The 19845-nt window shown below is 36.5% G+C and overlaps 1 protein-coding gene and 1 long non-coding RNA gene across 4 annotated transcripts in view; both read left to right on the forward strand.

Annotated features, from left to right (window-relative positions):
* LOC138722224 (uncharacterized) overlaps positions 1–4578 on the forward strand; it is a 40972-nt gene extending 36394 nt beyond the window's left edge. The window contains exons 3-4 of the long non-coding RNA XR_011337679.1: positions 3100–3182; positions 4490–4578. This is a non-coding gene — a long non-coding RNA (uncharacterized lncRNA). The remainder of the gene's footprint in view (positions 1–3099; positions 3183–4489) is intronic.
* Positions 1–19845, forward strand: part of ZNF385D (zinc finger protein 385D) — a 404649-nt gene that overhangs the window by 148534 nt on the left and 236270 nt on the right. Inside the window, exon 1 of one of the 3 annotated variants that reach the window (XM_069860139.1) lies at positions 11530–11680. The exons of the other annotated variants lie outside the window; for them this stretch is intronic. Coding sequence (XP_069716240.1) covers positions 11671–11680 — 10 coding nt within the window. The 5' untranslated portion in view covers positions 11530–11670. Of the gene's footprint in view, positions 1–11529; positions 11681–19845 lie in introns of those variants that run through there. 3 annotated transcript variants of the gene reach the window in all.

The raw sequence follows: 19845 nt of genomic DNA on the forward strand, positions 1-19845 counted from the left end.
TGTCTAAAGTGGTCTAGCGCTGTATGATAAGCAAAAGTATTCACCTTATTACAAAGATGTTCACATCAAAAAAGGGGAAGAGAAGACAAAGGCTCTTAAAGCTGGTGCCCTATTGGCCCTCTGGTCCAAGGCTTTTATTGCCTTCTGAGACACTGCAGTTATGGAGACAATCTCCTTTGCAGTAGCTATTGTGGGAGAAATTAGAGTTCTGGGCTGAATGCATTGCATCTTGGGGTTGTTTAAGTAAAGTTAATGCTGGTGCAATTAAGTTAAATATGAAATTATAGCATAGTTCATAAATTCATTAAAGATACATTGAACTTTTTTGTCTTTTCATGCTTATTTACACTAACTTGAGCCTAAATCATAGCTCAAATAGGACTGCAGTGTGAGAACCTACATGCTGCTTGGAAACCTCTTTTTTACTCCAAACATTCACTACACCTACTTGCCAGTTTGCTATGTATCCTTTGAGACTATTCATGTATATTGTTTCTGATTCTAACGATTCTAATTCCTGGCCTTTATTTCTATCTCTACATGTGTTCCCTAGTATCTTCTGGTTTAGTGTGGTAGCCTTCTTGTCCCCAGGTACAAATATTGGTGTCCCTTCATTCGACAGATGCATATCTTCCCCTGTTCTTGTCATGCAGCTGCTTTCCTGTTCCCATTCCTGTTCAGGCTCTTCATTTTCAGTATGGAGTTTTTTTCTAATTAGGTACACTTATTCTGTATCTGCTCTTGTCTATTTTTTGCTTATCATTTGCATAAATACTACTCACCTTGGATGCCGCCATCCATTTCAGATTTAAATCTGTGTGTTATTACATGGAGTGCTTCAGCTTGAAGTGCATCTCAGCGTTATGAAATTTACTCTGCCCTTCCCCCACCACACTCCTCCATGCTTTCTGGGGTTCTGAAAGAAGTCAGCTACCAAGGGGACATCTAAATTGAAAAGCCTATTGGAGATACTCAGGCTTGTTTATATGAATTTCTTTTTAAAAGAATACTTGAACATTCAAACAGTTGTAAGACGTCAACATGGACTTATACATGTATTTCTGTGTTGTCCGATCAGAGTTAGTTTAGTTCTTCCCGCTCCCATCATATTATACTTGTCCTGCTCCCTGTCTTGTTGATGTTGTGTCTCAAATTATATAGCATACATTATTCAGGACAGAGACCGTCTTTGTTCGCAGACTCACTCCCAAGAGACCCACAAGTCTTGATTAATAATGTTGGATGATTCAGCAATATAGATCATAATTGCAGGTAAAGGGAATGTTTTAAAACAGCTTCCTAGAGGGAGGAATGTACTGCACAGACAAGTCTTTTGTACTTTTCCTTTCTGCCACATTCTGCCACAGATTCAGTGCTGCAAGACTATGGGCTTTCTGCTGCCTATTGGACTCCCTATTGATCCTTGCAGAACTCTTTGCTGCAACAGATGAGTCTTGTTTTTATTTTCCTTTACAGATAAGCCTGTGAGGTCTGAAAAAATCATATTGTAATAGGCTTGCCATGTTGAAATGGGAGTGATTTTTGCATAAGAGGTGTTAGAACATTTGTAGCACTGATGCCAGGGGGAATAATGCATACCTTTTTTAAAAAAACCCCTGAGATTGGAATTTTTAGATGGCATGTGTGCAGGGAGAATTACAACATAATACAAAGTGGTAGATTACAGTGCTCTTTATTAATGCTTCAGTACTTACCCTCTAGGAATAATTTTGAATTAGAACTGAAAAGGAAAAGATAAAAATCTGAAGATATCTTCATATACCTGAAAGGTCATTTGTGATGTTCTAACTAAACCAACAACTGCTTTTCTTGGTATCAGTGGCGGCGAAAGGGAAAACATATTCGTGCTTAATAGTTTGACAGATTGCATCACAAGAAGTGACAAGAGCTGGGCCAGAAGAGGGAGAAGGACTCATTGTTATTTAAGCAATAACAGTAAAGGCAATGTAGCGTAACTAAAAGAAGAAAAGCACTTGAATTTTCAATAAATTTGCAAAATTGGCTTCATGTCATGTTTTTGCCATCTTGGCAAGAGAATATTAGACTTGTTTTTTTGAAGGAATAAATCCTCAGTACCGTTGTTTCTAAAATATTCTTCAGGATGGAATAATTTTGAAAGACTAGCAAGACTGTTTTGACACTCAATTGCAGGATTTTTGGTTTGTGTAAATTAGATTTCATAATCATAGCATCATAAAAACACAGAAAATATGAAATTGCATCTTTTATAAATAAGCACATTTAATGGAGGAGATAAAAAGACAAGATGGCTTAATGTTTCTATTAGCTTATCAAGTGCCAGAATTCTATTAGTGTTACTGACTAAATTCATAGTTTATGTTTAACATTCAAGTCCTAGAGAGTACCTGTTCTCCAGAATATGTACACTTTTTCCATTTACATTAAAAGCATAGAAGTAATTTGACATGCTGAGAACTCAAGTTCAGATTGAATCTGACTGGAGGATCCAGTGAGATGAATGAGGCAGACTGCTGTTAACCTTGTGGACCAAATAAGGTTATGAAACACTGCAGATGACCACAGATAATATAATGGAAAGAACCTCTCATGTATCTCTATGTATTGTCATTGCCAGAACAAGAACGTGCCTCCTCTGACTTGTTCCTCCTGCTTTAAAAGGAAGGAAGTTAACTTCAACTATTTACATGGGAAAAGAAGAAATTTCCATCTCCTATTGAGTTTTATTTGCATTTGTCCTAAATGTTATTTGTATTTTTCTGTTATGCGCTATCATATATTCTACTATGTATATCAGGAACTTATGTACCTGCAATGATTGAAAGAAAAACTCTATCATGTACTTAGATACAGAAATAAAGGTATTGCTCACCAGTGGCTATCTTGTCACATACCGTGTAGCCCAGCATAATGAAGTATGCATTACAAGGAGCTTTACTTTTATTTGTCAGAGCCACAAAATGCAATTTTTCATGAGTATCAGAAAAGACCGTGTAAATGTACTGATCGGTGTAAAATTTCTTTTACTGTATGCTCAATGTATGCACTACAATGTGTTTCCTATGCTGATGTTGCCTTATTTTATCTCCTTTTGTGTAGTTAGAACAGCAGGTAGTAAGATTTCACCCAGAAAGATTTCAAAACACTGAAATTTTCTTGCTTCTTCCTTCTTTAAAGTGCTAGTAAGTATAATCTTTCCAAACAGATACTGTCTTTTCTGAGGGTGTTCATCTGTACCAGCATGGATCTTTAATATTAACTGGGATATTACTCAGCCTCTAACCCTGTATGCCAAATGGAATCTAACCAAACATACAAATCCTTCTTTTTTTCTAAGCAGTAAAGCTCAAAATTATTACAGAGAGATTGTTCCTTATGTAATATGAAGTGTCCAATATCTAGTGAAAACTGGTTTGGGAGACTGGAAATAAATTTTCTTCTGTTTCTGCTGGATGTCAGTCTTTGCTAAATCATATTTTCAGTAGAAAACTAGATGGAGCTTAAGACATAAGTCGCTAACAGCGTGTTTCTTTATACTTGGAAGCTAGTGTGGGTTGTTGCTACAGTTAGTACCCTGGAGTAAATAAGCTACTAACATAGAAATCCTCTGCCATTTAAGAAGTGCCCTTGATTAGCTGAAATATCATCACAGAGCAACCAAATATAGCACAGGAGACTTGCATCCTTGTGATACAGCAACTAGATGGTACCCTCGGGCAAAGAAAAATTACCTTGGAGCCCATGGGTTCATATAAAATCACTCCTTGTGATTGCAGGGAGAAACATGAAAGTGTGCCGTGCCTGTATTCTGCAACCCCTAAAATGAAAAATCATGGTTACTCTAAAAGAGCTAACAATTCATATTTTCAATCTGGAAACTTTTTCAGAAAGGTTGTAATAGAAATATTTAGGCAGCATGTTATGCTTGGGTATAGTTTGGACAACATATTTTGATTGGTCTCATCTCACATTTTTCTCCACGTATTTGTAAAAAGTTTTTCCTTGCTTTTTGGTGGGTTTTTTTGTTTCTTTGTTTGTTTTGCACTTATAGTCCATGTAGCTTCTCTCTCCGGAAGAAGCAGAAGATCTTTGTGTCTGAAATTGTTTCATTTTCAGGAAAAAGGTGTTTGTACTAGGACATCAGTGGTATAAACAAAATGGCATTTATTGTGTTCAAGAGTGTAAAGGCTGTGTTGTATCTTACAGTAACTCTGCAGAACTGGTGTTTTAAGCATAAGTAACCAGCATGATAAATAGTTTCTTTTTAGGGGGACCAGTTTATTAGAGAAACTTAAGACGTGACAAATTGCAACTGCAGCTTGTTATATAATACATATAGTGAAGCTGCTAAATAGATTTCTTTTAAAAATATATATGCAAAAATAACTTTTAATTTTAATTTTTAACCTAAATAAGTACTTGATTATTTCAGCAAGTTAAAAATAGAAGTACTTAAATGACATGACTGCTAATTTCACTTGACTTTCAGATGCACCATTCTTCCATAATGATGAATGTTTTTCTGGACAGTCCCCAAGGCAAGCAGAACCTCGTGAAAGCTGATTGTAAAGATTTTGCTCCAGATTAGAATGAATTTATAGTCCAAAATACACTCATTGGAAAATAAATGATCATTCTATCTCCCTTGTTGCCGTGAGCTTTAGTAATCATAGAATCGTAGAATCACCAGATTGGAAAAGACCTCTTGAATCATTGAGTCCAACCATTCCTATCTGCCACTAAACCATATCCCTGAGCACCTCGTCTGCCCATCTTTTAAATACCTCCAGGGATGGTGACTCAGCCACCTCCCTGGGCAGCCTGTTCCAGTGCCCAATGACCTCTTCTGTGAAAAATTTTTTTGTGATATCTAGTCTGAACCTCCCCTGGAGGAGCTTGAGGCCATTCCCTCTTATCCTGTCCCCTGACACCTGGGAGAAGAGGCCAGCTCCCTCCTCTCTACAACCTCCTTTCAGGTAGTTGTAGAGAGCAATGAGGTCTCCCCTCAGCCTCCTCTTCTCCAGGCTAAACAACCCCAGCTCTCTCAGCCACTCCTCATAAGGCCTGTTCTCCAGCTCCTTCACCAGCTTTGTTGCTCTTCTCTGGACACACTCCAGAGCCTCAACAAGGATGAGGGTTCTGTTGGACATAGCACTCACCAGGAGCTTAAGAAGACATATTTTTTCCTGCTAGGATGGAGGCCTAATGTTACTTTAAATGCAAAAGCTCTTGCACGCTTGTCAGTGTTTGTGACTCTGGGGAATAATGGATTGTGCTGGTTCTTAATTCTGAAAGCAGAATATCTCATAAAGCCAGTAATATACTTTTTACTGCTTTTATCTTCAAAGTAATGTTATTTATATAATTCTTTCAATTTGGATGTTGACCCTGTTCAATAACATGGTTAATAATAGCATGGTTAATAACCCTGTGTTTGGAAATTATTACTGCAGTATACTATGTTGCCATGGCCTTTGCCTATATACAGTACTCCAGATTCTTATGACTTGGTATGAAAATACTTACTTCTATGGATTTTCAACTGTTAACGTTGTGTTTGTCACTGTATCTACTAGGAACTGGTTGTAAAGCTTCCAGGAGGTCTGGAGTTGTTAATGCAGATGACTTATCAGCTTGTTGTGTGTGGACGTTGGCACTGGCATTAATATTCAGGAATTCCCATCTATTTCTTCCGTCATTGTCTCAAAAAAAATCTAATAGTTTAAATGTATGTTTAGAATAATGCCAAACTAAACATGCTATACGAATATATGATTTTGTTTATGCTTCATTAAATTATTTGCACTGAAGATAGTTTGAAATTTTGTCAAATTCATATATACCAAAATAACATCACTTCTAAATTCCAGTAGATACCCATGCTCATGTCAATAACTGGCAGCAACTGAGTGAACAGCATTAGAGATATTATTTCTGTTAGGTAGAAATAACAAGTAATTTGGTGCTGCACAGTCTCATATATTCTACTAAAAAGGTACAGCAAGTCATCATAATTTAATAGTTGCTTTGGGCCAGTTAAGTAGCTGATTTGCAAGGAGCAAAAGAAGTAAAAGATCTAATCTTCTTCCTATTAAAGTGATTGGTGAAGCCTACATATATTTTGGACCTGAAGGATACCTCGGATGTTTTAAAAGTCTGTTTCTCTATGTATAGGGATTTTAGAATGACTTTTCCTTATTCATTAGACCTGCTCCATTTGTACATTAAGGACTCTGCTTTCTTTTGGTAACAGACAGTGATTCAATTATATATATTGTTGTTGTTGCTGTTAAGGGAGTCAGCATTAGGAGAGGGCAAGTTATGTTATGTTCCCTCATGTGCACTAGTGGCTATTGTGGAGATGTCATGCTTGGTATCCTTTGCAACCAAGAGCTTGGTCTTGTCCATAGATTTGTCTAATATTTTAATATGGAAGCCCTATTTTTAGAATGTTTTTTCTTCATGTTTATTTTTCTTTTTCAAGAGCTTTTACATTTTTGAGGAGTACGAAAGTTTGGATGGCATCATGGATAACAGCTTTAAAATTCTGAGCAAGGAATCCAATCAGAGCCTTAGGAATATGTTTATGAAATTTGCATAGTGGAGGAAAATTACATATTCACAGAGGAGTTACTGAAATATACCCCAGAATGATTATGCAGATCCTTGCTCTTTGATTGGCTAATGATAGGTTTCAGGCAATCACAGTAAAGGGAATGGCACATTATGCGGTTATTTCAAAATTAACTTGTGCAAATCAGACATTGGTCAATCAGAATGCAAGGAAGGTGATACATTTTGAGGAAAGAAATAGTAGAACTGTTTCAGTAAAGTAACAACCCTTTTGATGAGAAGTTATTGATGCATCTCTTTTGAAACTTAGAAAGAAAAATAAAAAAAATCATCTTCCAAGAAAGAAAAAGCATGGAGACGATCAATTAGGCCACACTATACATAGGAGTATTTGGGATTTTGAAAAGGATATGCTATCTTTGCCAGCTCCACCTACATGGCTACTTGAACAGAAGAACAGGTTTTAGTATTGCTGTTAATTCAGAGTGTAAGATACACAGTTAAAATCTTTAAAATTACATTTTGTGATGGGATGTTCTCATGGCGAAAACAACATTTCCCTTTGTCTCTCTCTTTGCCTGGACACCTTTTGATTGTTTTTTTCCTGAAATTGTAACTGGGATGAAAAGTCAAATCCATAGCCTTCCAATTTAGAGAGAAGGATGTGGTGGGGGACCATGTTGAAGGCTTTACAGAAGTCCAAATAGATTACATCCATTGCTTTTCCTGTGTCCATTGATGTAGTTACCCCGTCATAGAAAGCCACTAGGTTGGTTGGTAGGACTTGCCCTGGTGAAGCCACACTAGCTGTCTTGAATCACTTTCCTGTCATTTGTTATTTCCTTGAAATCTTTGCTGGAGATCCGAGGTTGATTTATCCCCTTTCTCTGTCATTTTCTTGTTCAGATTCTTCTTTAATTTTGTTAAAAAATACTGAAAATGAAAGTACTGACTGTTCTATGTGTACAAAAGCATTTATTTAATTCATCCCATATAAAGCTCATCTTGGAAAACAGTTTTCCAGTTTTAAGTGCCATTAAATTATTTACATTTTTAAAGCAGTATAGACATACTTTCAAAATCCCATCAAGTTTCTATTTAGTGGTGCTGGTTGTTATGGGCTTTTTGTGTTACTTTGGGCTCAAAGAGAATAGCAGCCTTGCTGATTTGTTGCTCTCTACCTGTTTGAATCAATTGAACATCTGGCCTTCTTTTGCTTTCCATCTGATGATTTTGTTTAACTATTTGTTTTTGAGATATAGGTATACTAGAAAAATCAACCTAAGTCTGAATATGTAAGTAATGAGTGAATAATAGTGACCTATGGGTTTGTAGAACAGAGACAGTGTATTTCACCATGTTAATAAACACATTATTCCAAGTATGGTTTGCACTGTGCCAGATGTAGCTGCTGGACGTAACATCCTCCTGAAGTCTTGTGTGGGACATGTACACTCTAGAAATCTGATCCCAGTTTAAAAGTTAATGGTAAAGTAAGTTATGGTCCTCCTTAGTGTTACAGATAGGCTATGCACTAATTATATTTGGAAGTTCAAAGATCTGAAAAGATCTGCATGTGGTATCACGTGTTGGCTAGAATTATGAATTTCCTATATAGTGATTCAAGTGAAATAAATGCTGCATATTTATACATATTAATGCATATTAATGTACATAGTTGCGCAAATAAAATTAATAGATAATGGCTAATTACCTTTAAGCCATTACCTTCACCACACTACAGGCATCTTGCAGAATGAGGATTCTAGACATACTGAGAATTCATCAATGAATTAGTTAGCACAATATTTCACACTCCAACAGAATTAACACACGTAACATACAAGAAGAGTAAAGCGTCCTTGCAGTACTGCTTTTTACTATATTATTGTTTTGAATTGTTCTTTGAGTGACAGCTAAAATTGTACTAAAAAGTGAATTTTAAGTCTCCAATGTGCAAAGAAAAGGTTTAAAAGATTAATACAATTTGCCAAGAAGGCAAATGGAAAGCAGCTTAACTGTATTCTGCTGTTTCTTGTTCTTGCCTTTTTTTCCTTTCTTTTCTTCCCCTGCACCCTGAGTCTATATGGGCCCTTTTCTAAAAGTGGGGAACAGTTGTAGTTCAGCACTGGAATTCATAGGAGGTTCTAAATCTTCCTGTTGCAAAGAGTTTTGGTATGCAGTATGAGTGTCAAGCACATGGAGCACTGGGTTTTGAGGAAAAAGTCATTGCTGCCATTGCTGGAATGTCATGGTGCTACTTTTGGGAAGTTATCAGCCAGAATGAATTAGCTGCTGAGAGACTGCACCAAAGAGCTATATGAATTAGTTTATCCTTTCATCAGGCTGTCTTCAGGACTGCATTAAGAAACCTGTATTTTTTGCCTTTTTTTTTTCTCTTAGTCCTAGCAGAAACACCCTCTTGTTTTTCTTTCAAGCCCTGTTTCATCAGGTGGAATTTTCTCATAAGGACTCCACAGCTTCTACTGGTATGCCTCATACTGCTGTGGTTTTTACTAAAATGGAAGAATGAAGTCTAAAATTTCCTTCATTTACAAATCCAAACTGCATCCAGAGTAAGTCTAGTTCAGTGCAATAAATTGGTGACAGAGATTGTATTTTTAAATATTCTTTCACTGTATCTTAGATAGGTGTTTTGTTCCCTTAAAACCATTTGTGTACAATATGGTATAGATTTGATTACATTTAATATATCAGGCTAGCTTGATTTACTTCTTTTCCACATTCCCTTCAACATTTTTATTATCAGCTTTTTCCAGTGAACACAGATTCTGTAGATAGATGTTCAGCATAAGAAGAAATGTTAAAATAACACAAAGGTCACATTGTCTTATAGATGCATGGAATTGCGGTTACAAATGACTTGCTTTGAAGAGTTTAAGTGACTAGGATAGCTTAGAGTAAATTGTCATTTTAACACTGCAAAGGTGCTGGAACGTGCTCCCTAGCAAGTTACTCTGGAGTACAGAGCTCTGCCACTCACTCTCTGCTGTGAAGACATTAAACAATGATTGAAACTTAATTACTATTTAACTGGCACACAAATGACTGTGATTTATGATGGAAGGGTTTCCTATTTGTAGTTCATTAGTTGTCATCAAAAAATATTGCTGCCCCAGTTGGTATTTTGACCAATATTTGGGTAAGTATTACTGCTGTTACTTACCACAGGATTCCTGTGGGCTGGACTGGTAATGCACTTCTTCAGAAACTGAATAATGCTGTTGACTTTGCATATTGCAGAAACTCATTCCCCTCTATTTCTGAATTTTATCATCCATAATGTAATTGACTAAAAATGGAAAATTCAAAAATTACATCAAAGTTTTGCAAGATTATACTTACTGTAAAGAACCTTACAGACACATCAGTCCTAAATTGGAAAACCATCACTTGTGTGACCCAGTAACTGCTCCTGCCCCTGTAAATAGTCAGAAACCCATGGTAAAACAGGATGGCAAGTAAAGACACAGGCCTTTTCTGTACAAATGGCAAAGAACGCACAGAAATGGAAATTGTAAATAGTGCCATGAATATTTGCACAGACAAATTCAATTAGCATCAACAGAAAGGAATGTCAGCGTTACAGGAGTAGCTGAGAGTCATGCACAGCAGGAGAAGGGAGCATGAATAGGAAGAGTGAATGTCTAGAGTAACACTAGGAGATTTTTTCAGTGTTTTTTATAGTAAATAAGAATAAAATGAAGTATCCCTGTGAATATCACCTTTGGTTCAGATCATTTCTTCTTAGTCAGATTTCTGCACATTACTTATCCTGCCAATACAAAATTGTTTGGACTAGAAAGGTTACAAACTTTCATTGGTAATGAATGGGTTCAGAAGTCAGAATACAATCAAAATATGAGTACCTTTGGAAAGAAAAAAAGGAAGTTAGTGAGTAGAATAGGATTCATTATTAACAAGTTGAGACTTGTTTATGATACATAGGTTATACATTCATTCATTTTATAGTTACTCATACAGTGTTTTTTGAGTACACAAGGCCCTTATTTCAATGAATAATGAGTAAAATCCTTCATAATGGAAGTCCTTATGCATTTCAGCATTAGCTCCTAATGCATTAAAATTTAAACATTAGCTTTTAGTTTAAGCTTATGATTCTTTTTGTTGTGTAGTTCAAAAGCACATAAAATGTTCAGTATTTCAATGCAATGAAATGGTAAAGACGAATGCCAATTGAATATCCTTTTTTTTGACCAGCTATCTACAATGAATGCAAGGATATGGAAAAAACAATAAAAGAAATACAGATTTACCACCATTCCTCTTGCTTATCTCATAAAATAGCTATTACGTCAAATGTTGCCTAGTTATTGTCAGGTTCTCCCACTACTGTTTTTGATAGATTCAGAAGAAAATCATCTATATTTTATAATTCAAAGCTGCCTTATATGTAAGTTGACCTACAACAAAAGCAGGAGAGTAATTTTAATCAAATGCATAATATTAGATGCCAGCTGCAGCTCATCATAAAGCTTGAGGAAAAAATCCCAGTTTACCACATCGTTTTCTAGATGCTAAACGTGCATTTTAATGTGAAAGGGCAGAACAGAGAGCTCTCCTGTTCTTAAGCAACACTAAACCCAGGGGCTCCTGTATTCTGCAGCCAAATGCCTTGTAGAATGCAACGTGAAAAGCTGCAGATTAACTGTGTTTAGATGCACTGGTTTGATGTAACATCAGCTTGCTTGAATTAATGTCCTGTGACAAGCCCTCCCTTGCAAACCTTTAGAAGCAAACTGTTTCTTTGTCTCCAATTTTAAGCTTGGCTACAGCCTCTGATAGATTCTCCCTTGTTTCTCACATACTGTTTTTTGGACAAAGTCGAATCGTCATCTGTGAAGGACTAACTACCCAAAGGGTATAAATCCAATTGCTAGTGGTTTATTCAGCTTTGACACTTATCGGTGTGATCCTTACTGCCTTTTGTAAAACAAGCAGGCAAGGGAAAGGCTCCAGAGACTTTCTTCTATTCATTTCTGTAATAGTTTTCTTGCCTCGGGAGGCTTAAGAAGATTTGTACTGCTTGCTTTCTTTTCATTAGCAGTGAGTGCAATGCTGTTGGGTAAGTTAATGTGTAAGACTATAAAAAGAAAAGCACAAGAATTTGAAAAAAAGGTGTAGTTTCTCATTATTCCATTTTTAATGTTATTTTTCTTGATTTATTCTGTATGAAGTGCAGAGAAAAATAAGGTATTTTCAGTTGTTCTCAGCCAGACGGAGAATTAGAACCTAGCTGTAGTCTGTTTCTTGAATACAGTACTATGCTTCAGTGGGTTTTGGCAGCAGCATGTTAAAATTCTTGTTATTAGACTGACAAAGAAACCTGATTGAATTTTCAACACAATCATATTTTCTTTGATGAAATGTAATAGTATTTAATGATTTCTTTGTATTTCTGTATGCAACAAAATGCATCAATCTTTGAGCCTTACTTTGACCACTGTATTCCACTAACCTTATATGCTTAGATTGTCTTTAAATTATTTACTTTGTATTTCATTCTGAATGTTTACGTTAATGAAAACTGAGCATCTTTGTTGAGAAAACTCTAAAGTTTGACAAATGCATTTATACTTTCCTAGATACGATGGCTATTTGCATCAGGTTTAAATTTGACTCTACATAGAAGCACTTCAGTAGCCAGTGGTGTGTGTTGTGACAGTTAATGTGTAAATCTATGCTCTGCATATGCATGATAGCATTTTAAAAATCTTAATACCATCATTATTGTTATCATTTTTCAAAAATCTCTGGTCTCAAATATTTGCTACGAACAATGCACCATAGTTAATGAATATAAATTAGCCCTAGATAATAATACTTTTAAAAGGCAAGTAATGCAGTTTAAAATTTATATCTGATGTAATGATGGATGATAACTCATGCAGGACATAAATGTGTTAAGAAGAACTAACCTGATGATAAATGTTAATAGTCATTAAAGGATTATATCTCTGAACATTTTAATTATGCTGCCCATCATCAGCAAATGTAATCTTCTTTAGTATTTTTGTTGTCTGGACTATTATGTATGTTGGTTGTCTTTTCCTTTGTCCCTCAACACACACTTAAATGTCTCTCCTGGGATATAAGCAATACAATTAGGACTTTGGAAAAATGCTAGTAACTCTGAGAAAACAATTGTGTAGGAATTACACAAGGAAGAGGGTAAGCACAACAACTGCTCCTTGCCTGGTAAACCAGTAGTTCAAGATTCATAAAATAATTTTTATTGAAATGTATACAGATAGTGGGTTTTCTTAAATGCCAAGTTTTTTTGGTTTTTTTTTTCCAGGCAGTTAGTAGTATACTGTTTGACATTTTGAAATATTTCAGCAGAGATAACTGTTAATAGATACAACTCAGCACTATTTCATATTTATAGAAACCACATTACCTCCAGCCACACTTGTCATCAACTCTGCTCTTTTGATTCCCAATTGTCCAAGAACTGTAGCTTGAAGCATTGTCAGTACGTGCTATCATTAATCAAGAAACCAATTATACTGTTTTATTTTTATTTGCATGCACATGACTAACGTCACAGTTATTTAGCCCTCAGAAAGCTATACTTGCTTCTGGATGCCTTACTCGTATTCTATTTCTGTCATTTTAATAAGACCAAGACATGCTTCACTGTAAGCTAGCGTATCATAGCCTAAAAATGACCCTGCACAGGGAAGTAAAGTTCTTTTCTTAGAGAAGCATTTGACTCTTGGGTGGAATTTATTATAATTTTGTAAGATACAGTTCTTTATTTTTTTTATCCAGAAAGTATGTCTTTTCACATAGTTGACCTTACTGGTGGTTTCTTTTTGTTAGCTGTAGTATCACAAAAGAAGGTTCAGATTAGACATCAGGAAGAATTTCTTCACCAAAATGATTATCAGGCATTGGAACAGGCTGCCCAGGGAAGTGGGTGAGTCATCATCCCTGGAGGTATTTAAAAGATAGGTAAACGAGGTGCTTAGAGATATGGTTTAGTAGTGAACAGGTATGGTTGGACTTGATGATCTCAAAGGTCTTTTCCAACCAAACAATTCTATGAATAGATTAATAATGATTTGGAAAGCAGAGCTTCTTGCAAAATCTAAAAGTCTGCTTGGTTATCATGTAGGGACAGTTATGTATCGCTGACCAAATTCTATCAGATAAATTCCAGGTCATGTTCCCTGGCATAATAATCAGAGTATCTCTGGATAGCATGTGTGAGCAAACATACATACAAGCAACACATGAAAATAGTTTTAGAAATTTAATGTGATTACTCTCTTGCCCTCCTTATGAAATGTGAATTAAGGCTTTCACAGTTATTGACAGCCTTTCCTGCTCCCCCACTTCCTTGTGTTGTGTGCATTGATCTATCATCATTAAACCATCCATCTTCATTACTATTATCCCACAGTAAGCATGGGAATAAATTCTTGTGTCACAGAAATCAGTATCAACTTTTAGCACCTGAATAGCATTGATTTATCGTTGTATTATCTTTTTGCAATACTCCAGCTACACTGTGGAAAGCAGAGGAAGAAGCACATACAGCTACAGTGATCCTGGCTTGAAGTTTTGGAGCCATACCCTGTAGAAGTGGGCAGTGACATAGAGGTGCATATACTCAAAAAGGAATTCATCACAATTCCAATTCACTCCACCTTTCTCTAACTTCCAAATATTTTGGAAAGCATTTAACTTAAAAAATGCAGTGTAGTACCTTGAGAATGCCATTTACAAGATGATAAATATGGCAGATGTACTTCTGCTGCTGCTGCAGAGTTGTATAGACTTTTTTTTTTTCCTTTTAAAGGTCCTTGCTACATACAGTTTTTTATAAGACGTTTTATGATTATAGAAAAAAGATCTTTTGCACAGACTTTCAGCAGAATATAACCTGTAATTATTTTTTATAGAGACTGTTTTTAACAGTCTCCAAGGTGTCTGATCAGCACTCTTTTTTTCACTCAAGCTGTCATTGAGTTCAGTAGGCATTTTCATCACAAAAAGAAACAGTAAGGAACATGGAACAGAGTTAGCTTTATCTAATTCAACCAAATCTTTTAGGCTACATTTTCATAGGGGAATTAACAATCTAGTTATTACACACAAAAGAAGCCTAAACTCTCATGTGGTATTTGAGTGCCAAAAAGATGGCATCTACTATTTCAGATCTATTTGTTACTTTGACAGTGTGGCTTCAGGCTGCATTGCACTGGATAAACCCTTGATTTTACATAACAAATAATGAAATATTGCTGCTTCACTGCATTTCTGCAAATTATTAAAAGAGATTAACTTTGCTAAACATCACTCTAAATTAATTCTTGATGCTATACCTGCTTCTGAATCCTACTGTTGAATTTTTAAACATGTGTATTGGATTTTTTTTCTCCCAATAACATGGTCCTTATTAGAGCACAACTGACTAAGAGCTAGTCATCTTATCATAAGATTTGACACCTTCTACAGGCAAGAATTATCAAGAAATTGGCAAGTAGCTTAGGAAAGGGTTCCTAATGTTCCTTGTGTGACTTCCACACAAGGTGACTTTCAAGGGGACAAGGGGTCTGGAGAGGACAGTTGGAGGGCCATGGAAACTCCCAGAAAAGGAATGAGAAAACTTGCATATACCACATTTTATCTTAAGAGAGAAAGCTGAAGAGTTTTGAATGAAGACAAAGAAGTGTAGGAGATTGAGGGAGACTTCGTGAGCTGGGAAGCTTGTGTGAATCCCGGCAGATATTGAAGATGGGATGTGGAGTCAGCCTGCCCAAGGCCCCATCCAACCTGGCCTTGGACACCTCCAGGACTGAGGCATCCACTGGGCAACCTGTTCCAATGCCTCACCACTCTCATGGTGAAGAAATTCTTCCTTATATCAAGTCTAAATCTTCCCCTCTCCAGTTTATACCCGTTCCCCCTCGTCCTATCACCACAAGCCTTTATGAATAGTCCCTCTCCAGCTTTCTTGTAGTTCCATTTCATGTACTGGAAGGTCGCTATAAGATCTCCTCGGAGCCTTCTCTTCTCCAGGCTGAACAAGCCCAACTCTCTCAGCCTGTCCTCGTATGGAAGGTGTTTCAGTCCTCTAATCATCTTTGTAGCCCTCCTCTGGTCCTCTTCCAACAGTTCCATATCCTTCCTATGTTGAGGATTCCAGAACTGGACACTACTCCGGATGAGGAAAAGCATATAAGATTATAGCCCAAAGAAGGAGATGACATATGAGGAAGGCTTTCCAGAGATTACAGAATCACAGATGTGAAATGCAAAAGGTAAAAGCTGGCTCAAAAAGAGCTGCAGTGGAGCTACGAATCCAGGTACTTTGGAGGAGAGAGTTTTGAGTCCACTTTATCAAATCCCTGAGAAGTTGTTTTGTACTGTGATTTGAAAATTCTTTGGTAAACCATAGTATCAGCTGAAGGTCCAGAAGGCATCTGCAGGACTGTTCATGCTATTAGAAATATTACAGGGTAGAAAGATGAAGATGGATTCCAGTTCTTTTTGCTCTCCATGCTGACCAGAAGTGAGCCATCTTTAGTCTGAAAGTGTTATACCTGTGTTATTATGCTACCCAGCATCAAACTCAAAGCTGAAATGGAGTCCATTACATTAGATGAACTATGATATATAAGTGTGTATATATTTATCTCATGTAAAGAATATATATAACACATGTTTTAGATATCTACTAAACAAGAACAACTGCTCACTCAGAGTAACTGTTCTCACATGGATAAAGTTCCACAGAGAACTTTTCTTTGTAGTAAACCAGTACAGTTAAGTCTGACAGGTCTTGATAGTTGGTTTCTTGGGAACAGTTGAGAACTTTAGTTCAAAGCAATATTATGTTGAGCTGCATTACAGCTCCTGCTGCCTTCCCAGATCAACAGACACTTCTCTCACAGGCATACTTTAAAGACTTTAGCAAGGTGTTTATCTGTGATAAGTCTGTATTGCTCCTGATATGGGAGGTCCTTCGTGACCATCCAGAGAATTTGTATCCAGGTTATTTGTTGTATTCAAGCATCTTTTGCAACTACTCTGTTGAACTCAGCAGATTTATTGTGTTCAGGCTAGATAAGTGGTTCATTGATCAGTTTTCTTTCTATGAAGAGAGAATAGGTTTGAATGGTATTATCTATGCTAGTTTTACTTATGCTGACTGAGAGTAATGCGACATAATGCACCTATATTTTTGTCAAGTTTTCACAAGCTAGCTCCCTGAAGGGATATATTTTATGGTCCATTTGTCATTCTCTGTATATCTGTTCATACTAGAACTGATATCCTTTTTATTGATGTCCATCTTTCATGTCTTTATGTAGAGTTTTATTTTATGGTTTTCATAAAGCAGAGAACTGGAATGGTATCTGTTAATACAAAAGTCACTTCAGTCTCCCTGTTATTAGACTGACTTGGTTCAGCACCTTTTGGATGAAGCAGCTGTGTAAATCTTTAACCTCTGTAGAAGTACCCTTTAAATCAATAAGAATAAGTGAAAAAAGATTAGTGTGCTGGAATCACTTGAGAATGCTTTTGTTCATGAGGTTGGCAAGTGTCTATGGTCAGTCAAGCAGTTAACAAACATCTGTGGCAATTCATGTCTTTAATATACATTTACTTGGTTCTAACTAGTTTCTTTTCACTGACTTTTCAATGCAAAAAGAATAAATGTTTCACTTGCTCCATGAGTTAGTACAAATTTCTTGCATTGTGATGGGTTGGCCAGGTGTACATGATCTGAAAAAGGATATAAGGTATGGGAGATAATAAAAATTACTAGCATTCCTGTGGATTGCCGAGTTACTGCTGAGCTTTAGTAAATGGTAATGTGCATGTGCTTAACCAAACCGTACACTAAAATTTAGCATCTTAAAAAGCATCCATACATTTGGACAAGGGCGAGAGAGGATTTTTTTTTTGTATCTGCCATCTTAAGCACCTACCTTCCCATACAGCAAAATAGGTACACAATAGTTGGGTTTGGATTCCAGGTCAATGTGAAGGAGTTGAATTCTCTTACAGTTTACTTCTTGGCTTTTAACAGTGATCTGAGCTGGGAAAGAATCACTTGATTTCTGTCCAACTATTTTCCTGCCCAGGATACTTGGGGCTGCAGAGGATAAGGCTGATATGTTGAAGGGAAGACTGTTACCTTCTCACAGTTCCAAGATAGATAAAGCTCTTAAATATCTTGCAGCTGCGATAAAGGAGAACAGAAGAATTTCTCTGCATGTTCTGATATTTCTTCTAAGACCTACTTTGAAGAATAAAAAAGTCCTTGAAGAAATTATTTGAGAACTTTCTTGATGGGGAGGAGGGTGACCTTCTTATATAAACAAGTGGTAACTCACTGGGATTGGAATGACAGCTGGAGAATCTGCTGCAGACAAAACTAAGACAGCAACTAGCTTGCCATCAGGACAGGTTCCTGGCACTCTTACCACTCTTGAATGAATTTGTTATTATTAGCCGTTAGGTATACTAATTAGCATTCATTAATTCCTTAATCAAGCCATTTTCTTCTTGATGTATGAGAAGTACTTTTACTACGTAGAGAGCTTATTGTTATAGTCTCCTAGCAACAGAAACTTTTCTTAAGCTGACATTTGCTGTCTCAAGAGTTCTGTGTCCAAATTACTTTGAATAGCCTTAATTTTCAACAGATTTTCTAAAATTTAATCAATCTCATCTTTTGTTAGTTTGATCTTCTGACAAAGGCATCTGATTAAGTTATTTCCTGAGCCTTGGTTACAGTATCATCCCAAAAAAAATCCCTCAACGCATTCTGCCTGCATCCTGAATGGGATGTTACGAAGATATATTGTTCCTCAAGCATCCTCAGAGTTAGTGATCTTGAAGATGACTTCTGCAGTTAGTCTTCTAACTAACACAGAGCCTCTGCAGTTACTGTTAGTTACTGTTTGTCAAAACTGTTGAACATTGTTAAGAAAGTTTGTACAAGATGATCTTACTTCCTGACATTTGGAAGTGGCAATGCAAGGAAAGCTGAAATGTCTGCAAACTTCTGAATACATTCTGTGGTCATAAGGGTGCTCTGCTTGATGTCTAAATAGACGACTTTAGAGGGAAAATTTGGGAGCAGAAAAAAGGAGATCAGAAAGTTTTAGTGTATGCCAAACCAATGGATATCAGTGGAGAATGGTGACAGTTACTCATCCATATCATAAATAGGGAGACCTCTGGATATATTTCATGAAGCAGTCCACTGAATACTTTGCAGATTTATTACCAGGTTTATTGCTCTGAGACTGGCTCCCATATATCTGCCTGGGATTACAGGCAGACTTGAAAGTATTGGCATCATCATTAATGTGTATGCAGCAAGTACACATACAGTATATACAACAGAGTTGTCCTACATCCTGAGTTCCTGGTCATGTGTGCTGTGGTCATGTCCAAGGCTGACTGTTAGGCAGTAGTCAGACTGCAGTATCAATTTTCCAAGGCTACCTGAAGTTTGGAAATTCTGGACAAATACGTATTTTCAAAATATTACAAGATTTTCAGGAAGAAAATAGTTTGTGTGTAGGAAAATTCAGGTGATTGCTAGCCCTTGGACAGAACATCCTCACGTTGATCTCTGAGTTCACCTCAATTTGTTGTGATCGATACAGCCATTGATGGCTTAACTGCTACTTATGTTCCTTTTTTTTTTCTTTGTTTGCTGTCTGGCTTCTAATGGTTTTTATGCAGTCATATAAACCTTCAATTATTTCTACAAGATTTCTGTTGTGCTTACCTCTTGAACTGCCAGTGTATTACTGAAGAGTAAGTACTCCCAAAGTGCAGATCCATTAGTTCTGTCTATCACTCTACACGTATATATAAGCAAGAATTTAATGTAGTACTGGATACAGAGGGGTTGTACCTCTGCAAATAGGTCCATAGGTTGTCATACCTTTTGATTATCTTACGGTAGACAGTAGCGATATTTTCCCCATCCATTGCTAAATTTCTAGCTCTCTAATAAACAACGAACGATTTGATTCCTGGCACTTGATAATTTTATCAGGAAACATGTGCTGGCAGTAAATTAGATGTTTCCTCCTCATGAATTTGTACAAACTATACAGATGTTTTCAGGAAGGTGAGTAAATGTAATGCATGGATTAATGTGACAGTTTTGTTGTTTTTTTCCTAAACATTCTACCTGCTTGGTATCTGCTTGTCTTTATGTTTATTCAAGTGCCATACAGTCCACTGCTT

This window comes from Phaenicophaeus curvirostris, chromosome 6 (assembly GCF_032191515.1).
Source record: "Phaenicophaeus curvirostris isolate KB17595 chromosome 6, BPBGC_Pcur_1.0, whole genome shotgun sequence".
NCBI classification, from domain to species: domain Eukaryota; kingdom Metazoa; phylum Chordata; class Aves; order Cuculiformes; family Cuculidae; genus Phaenicophaeus; species Phaenicophaeus curvirostris.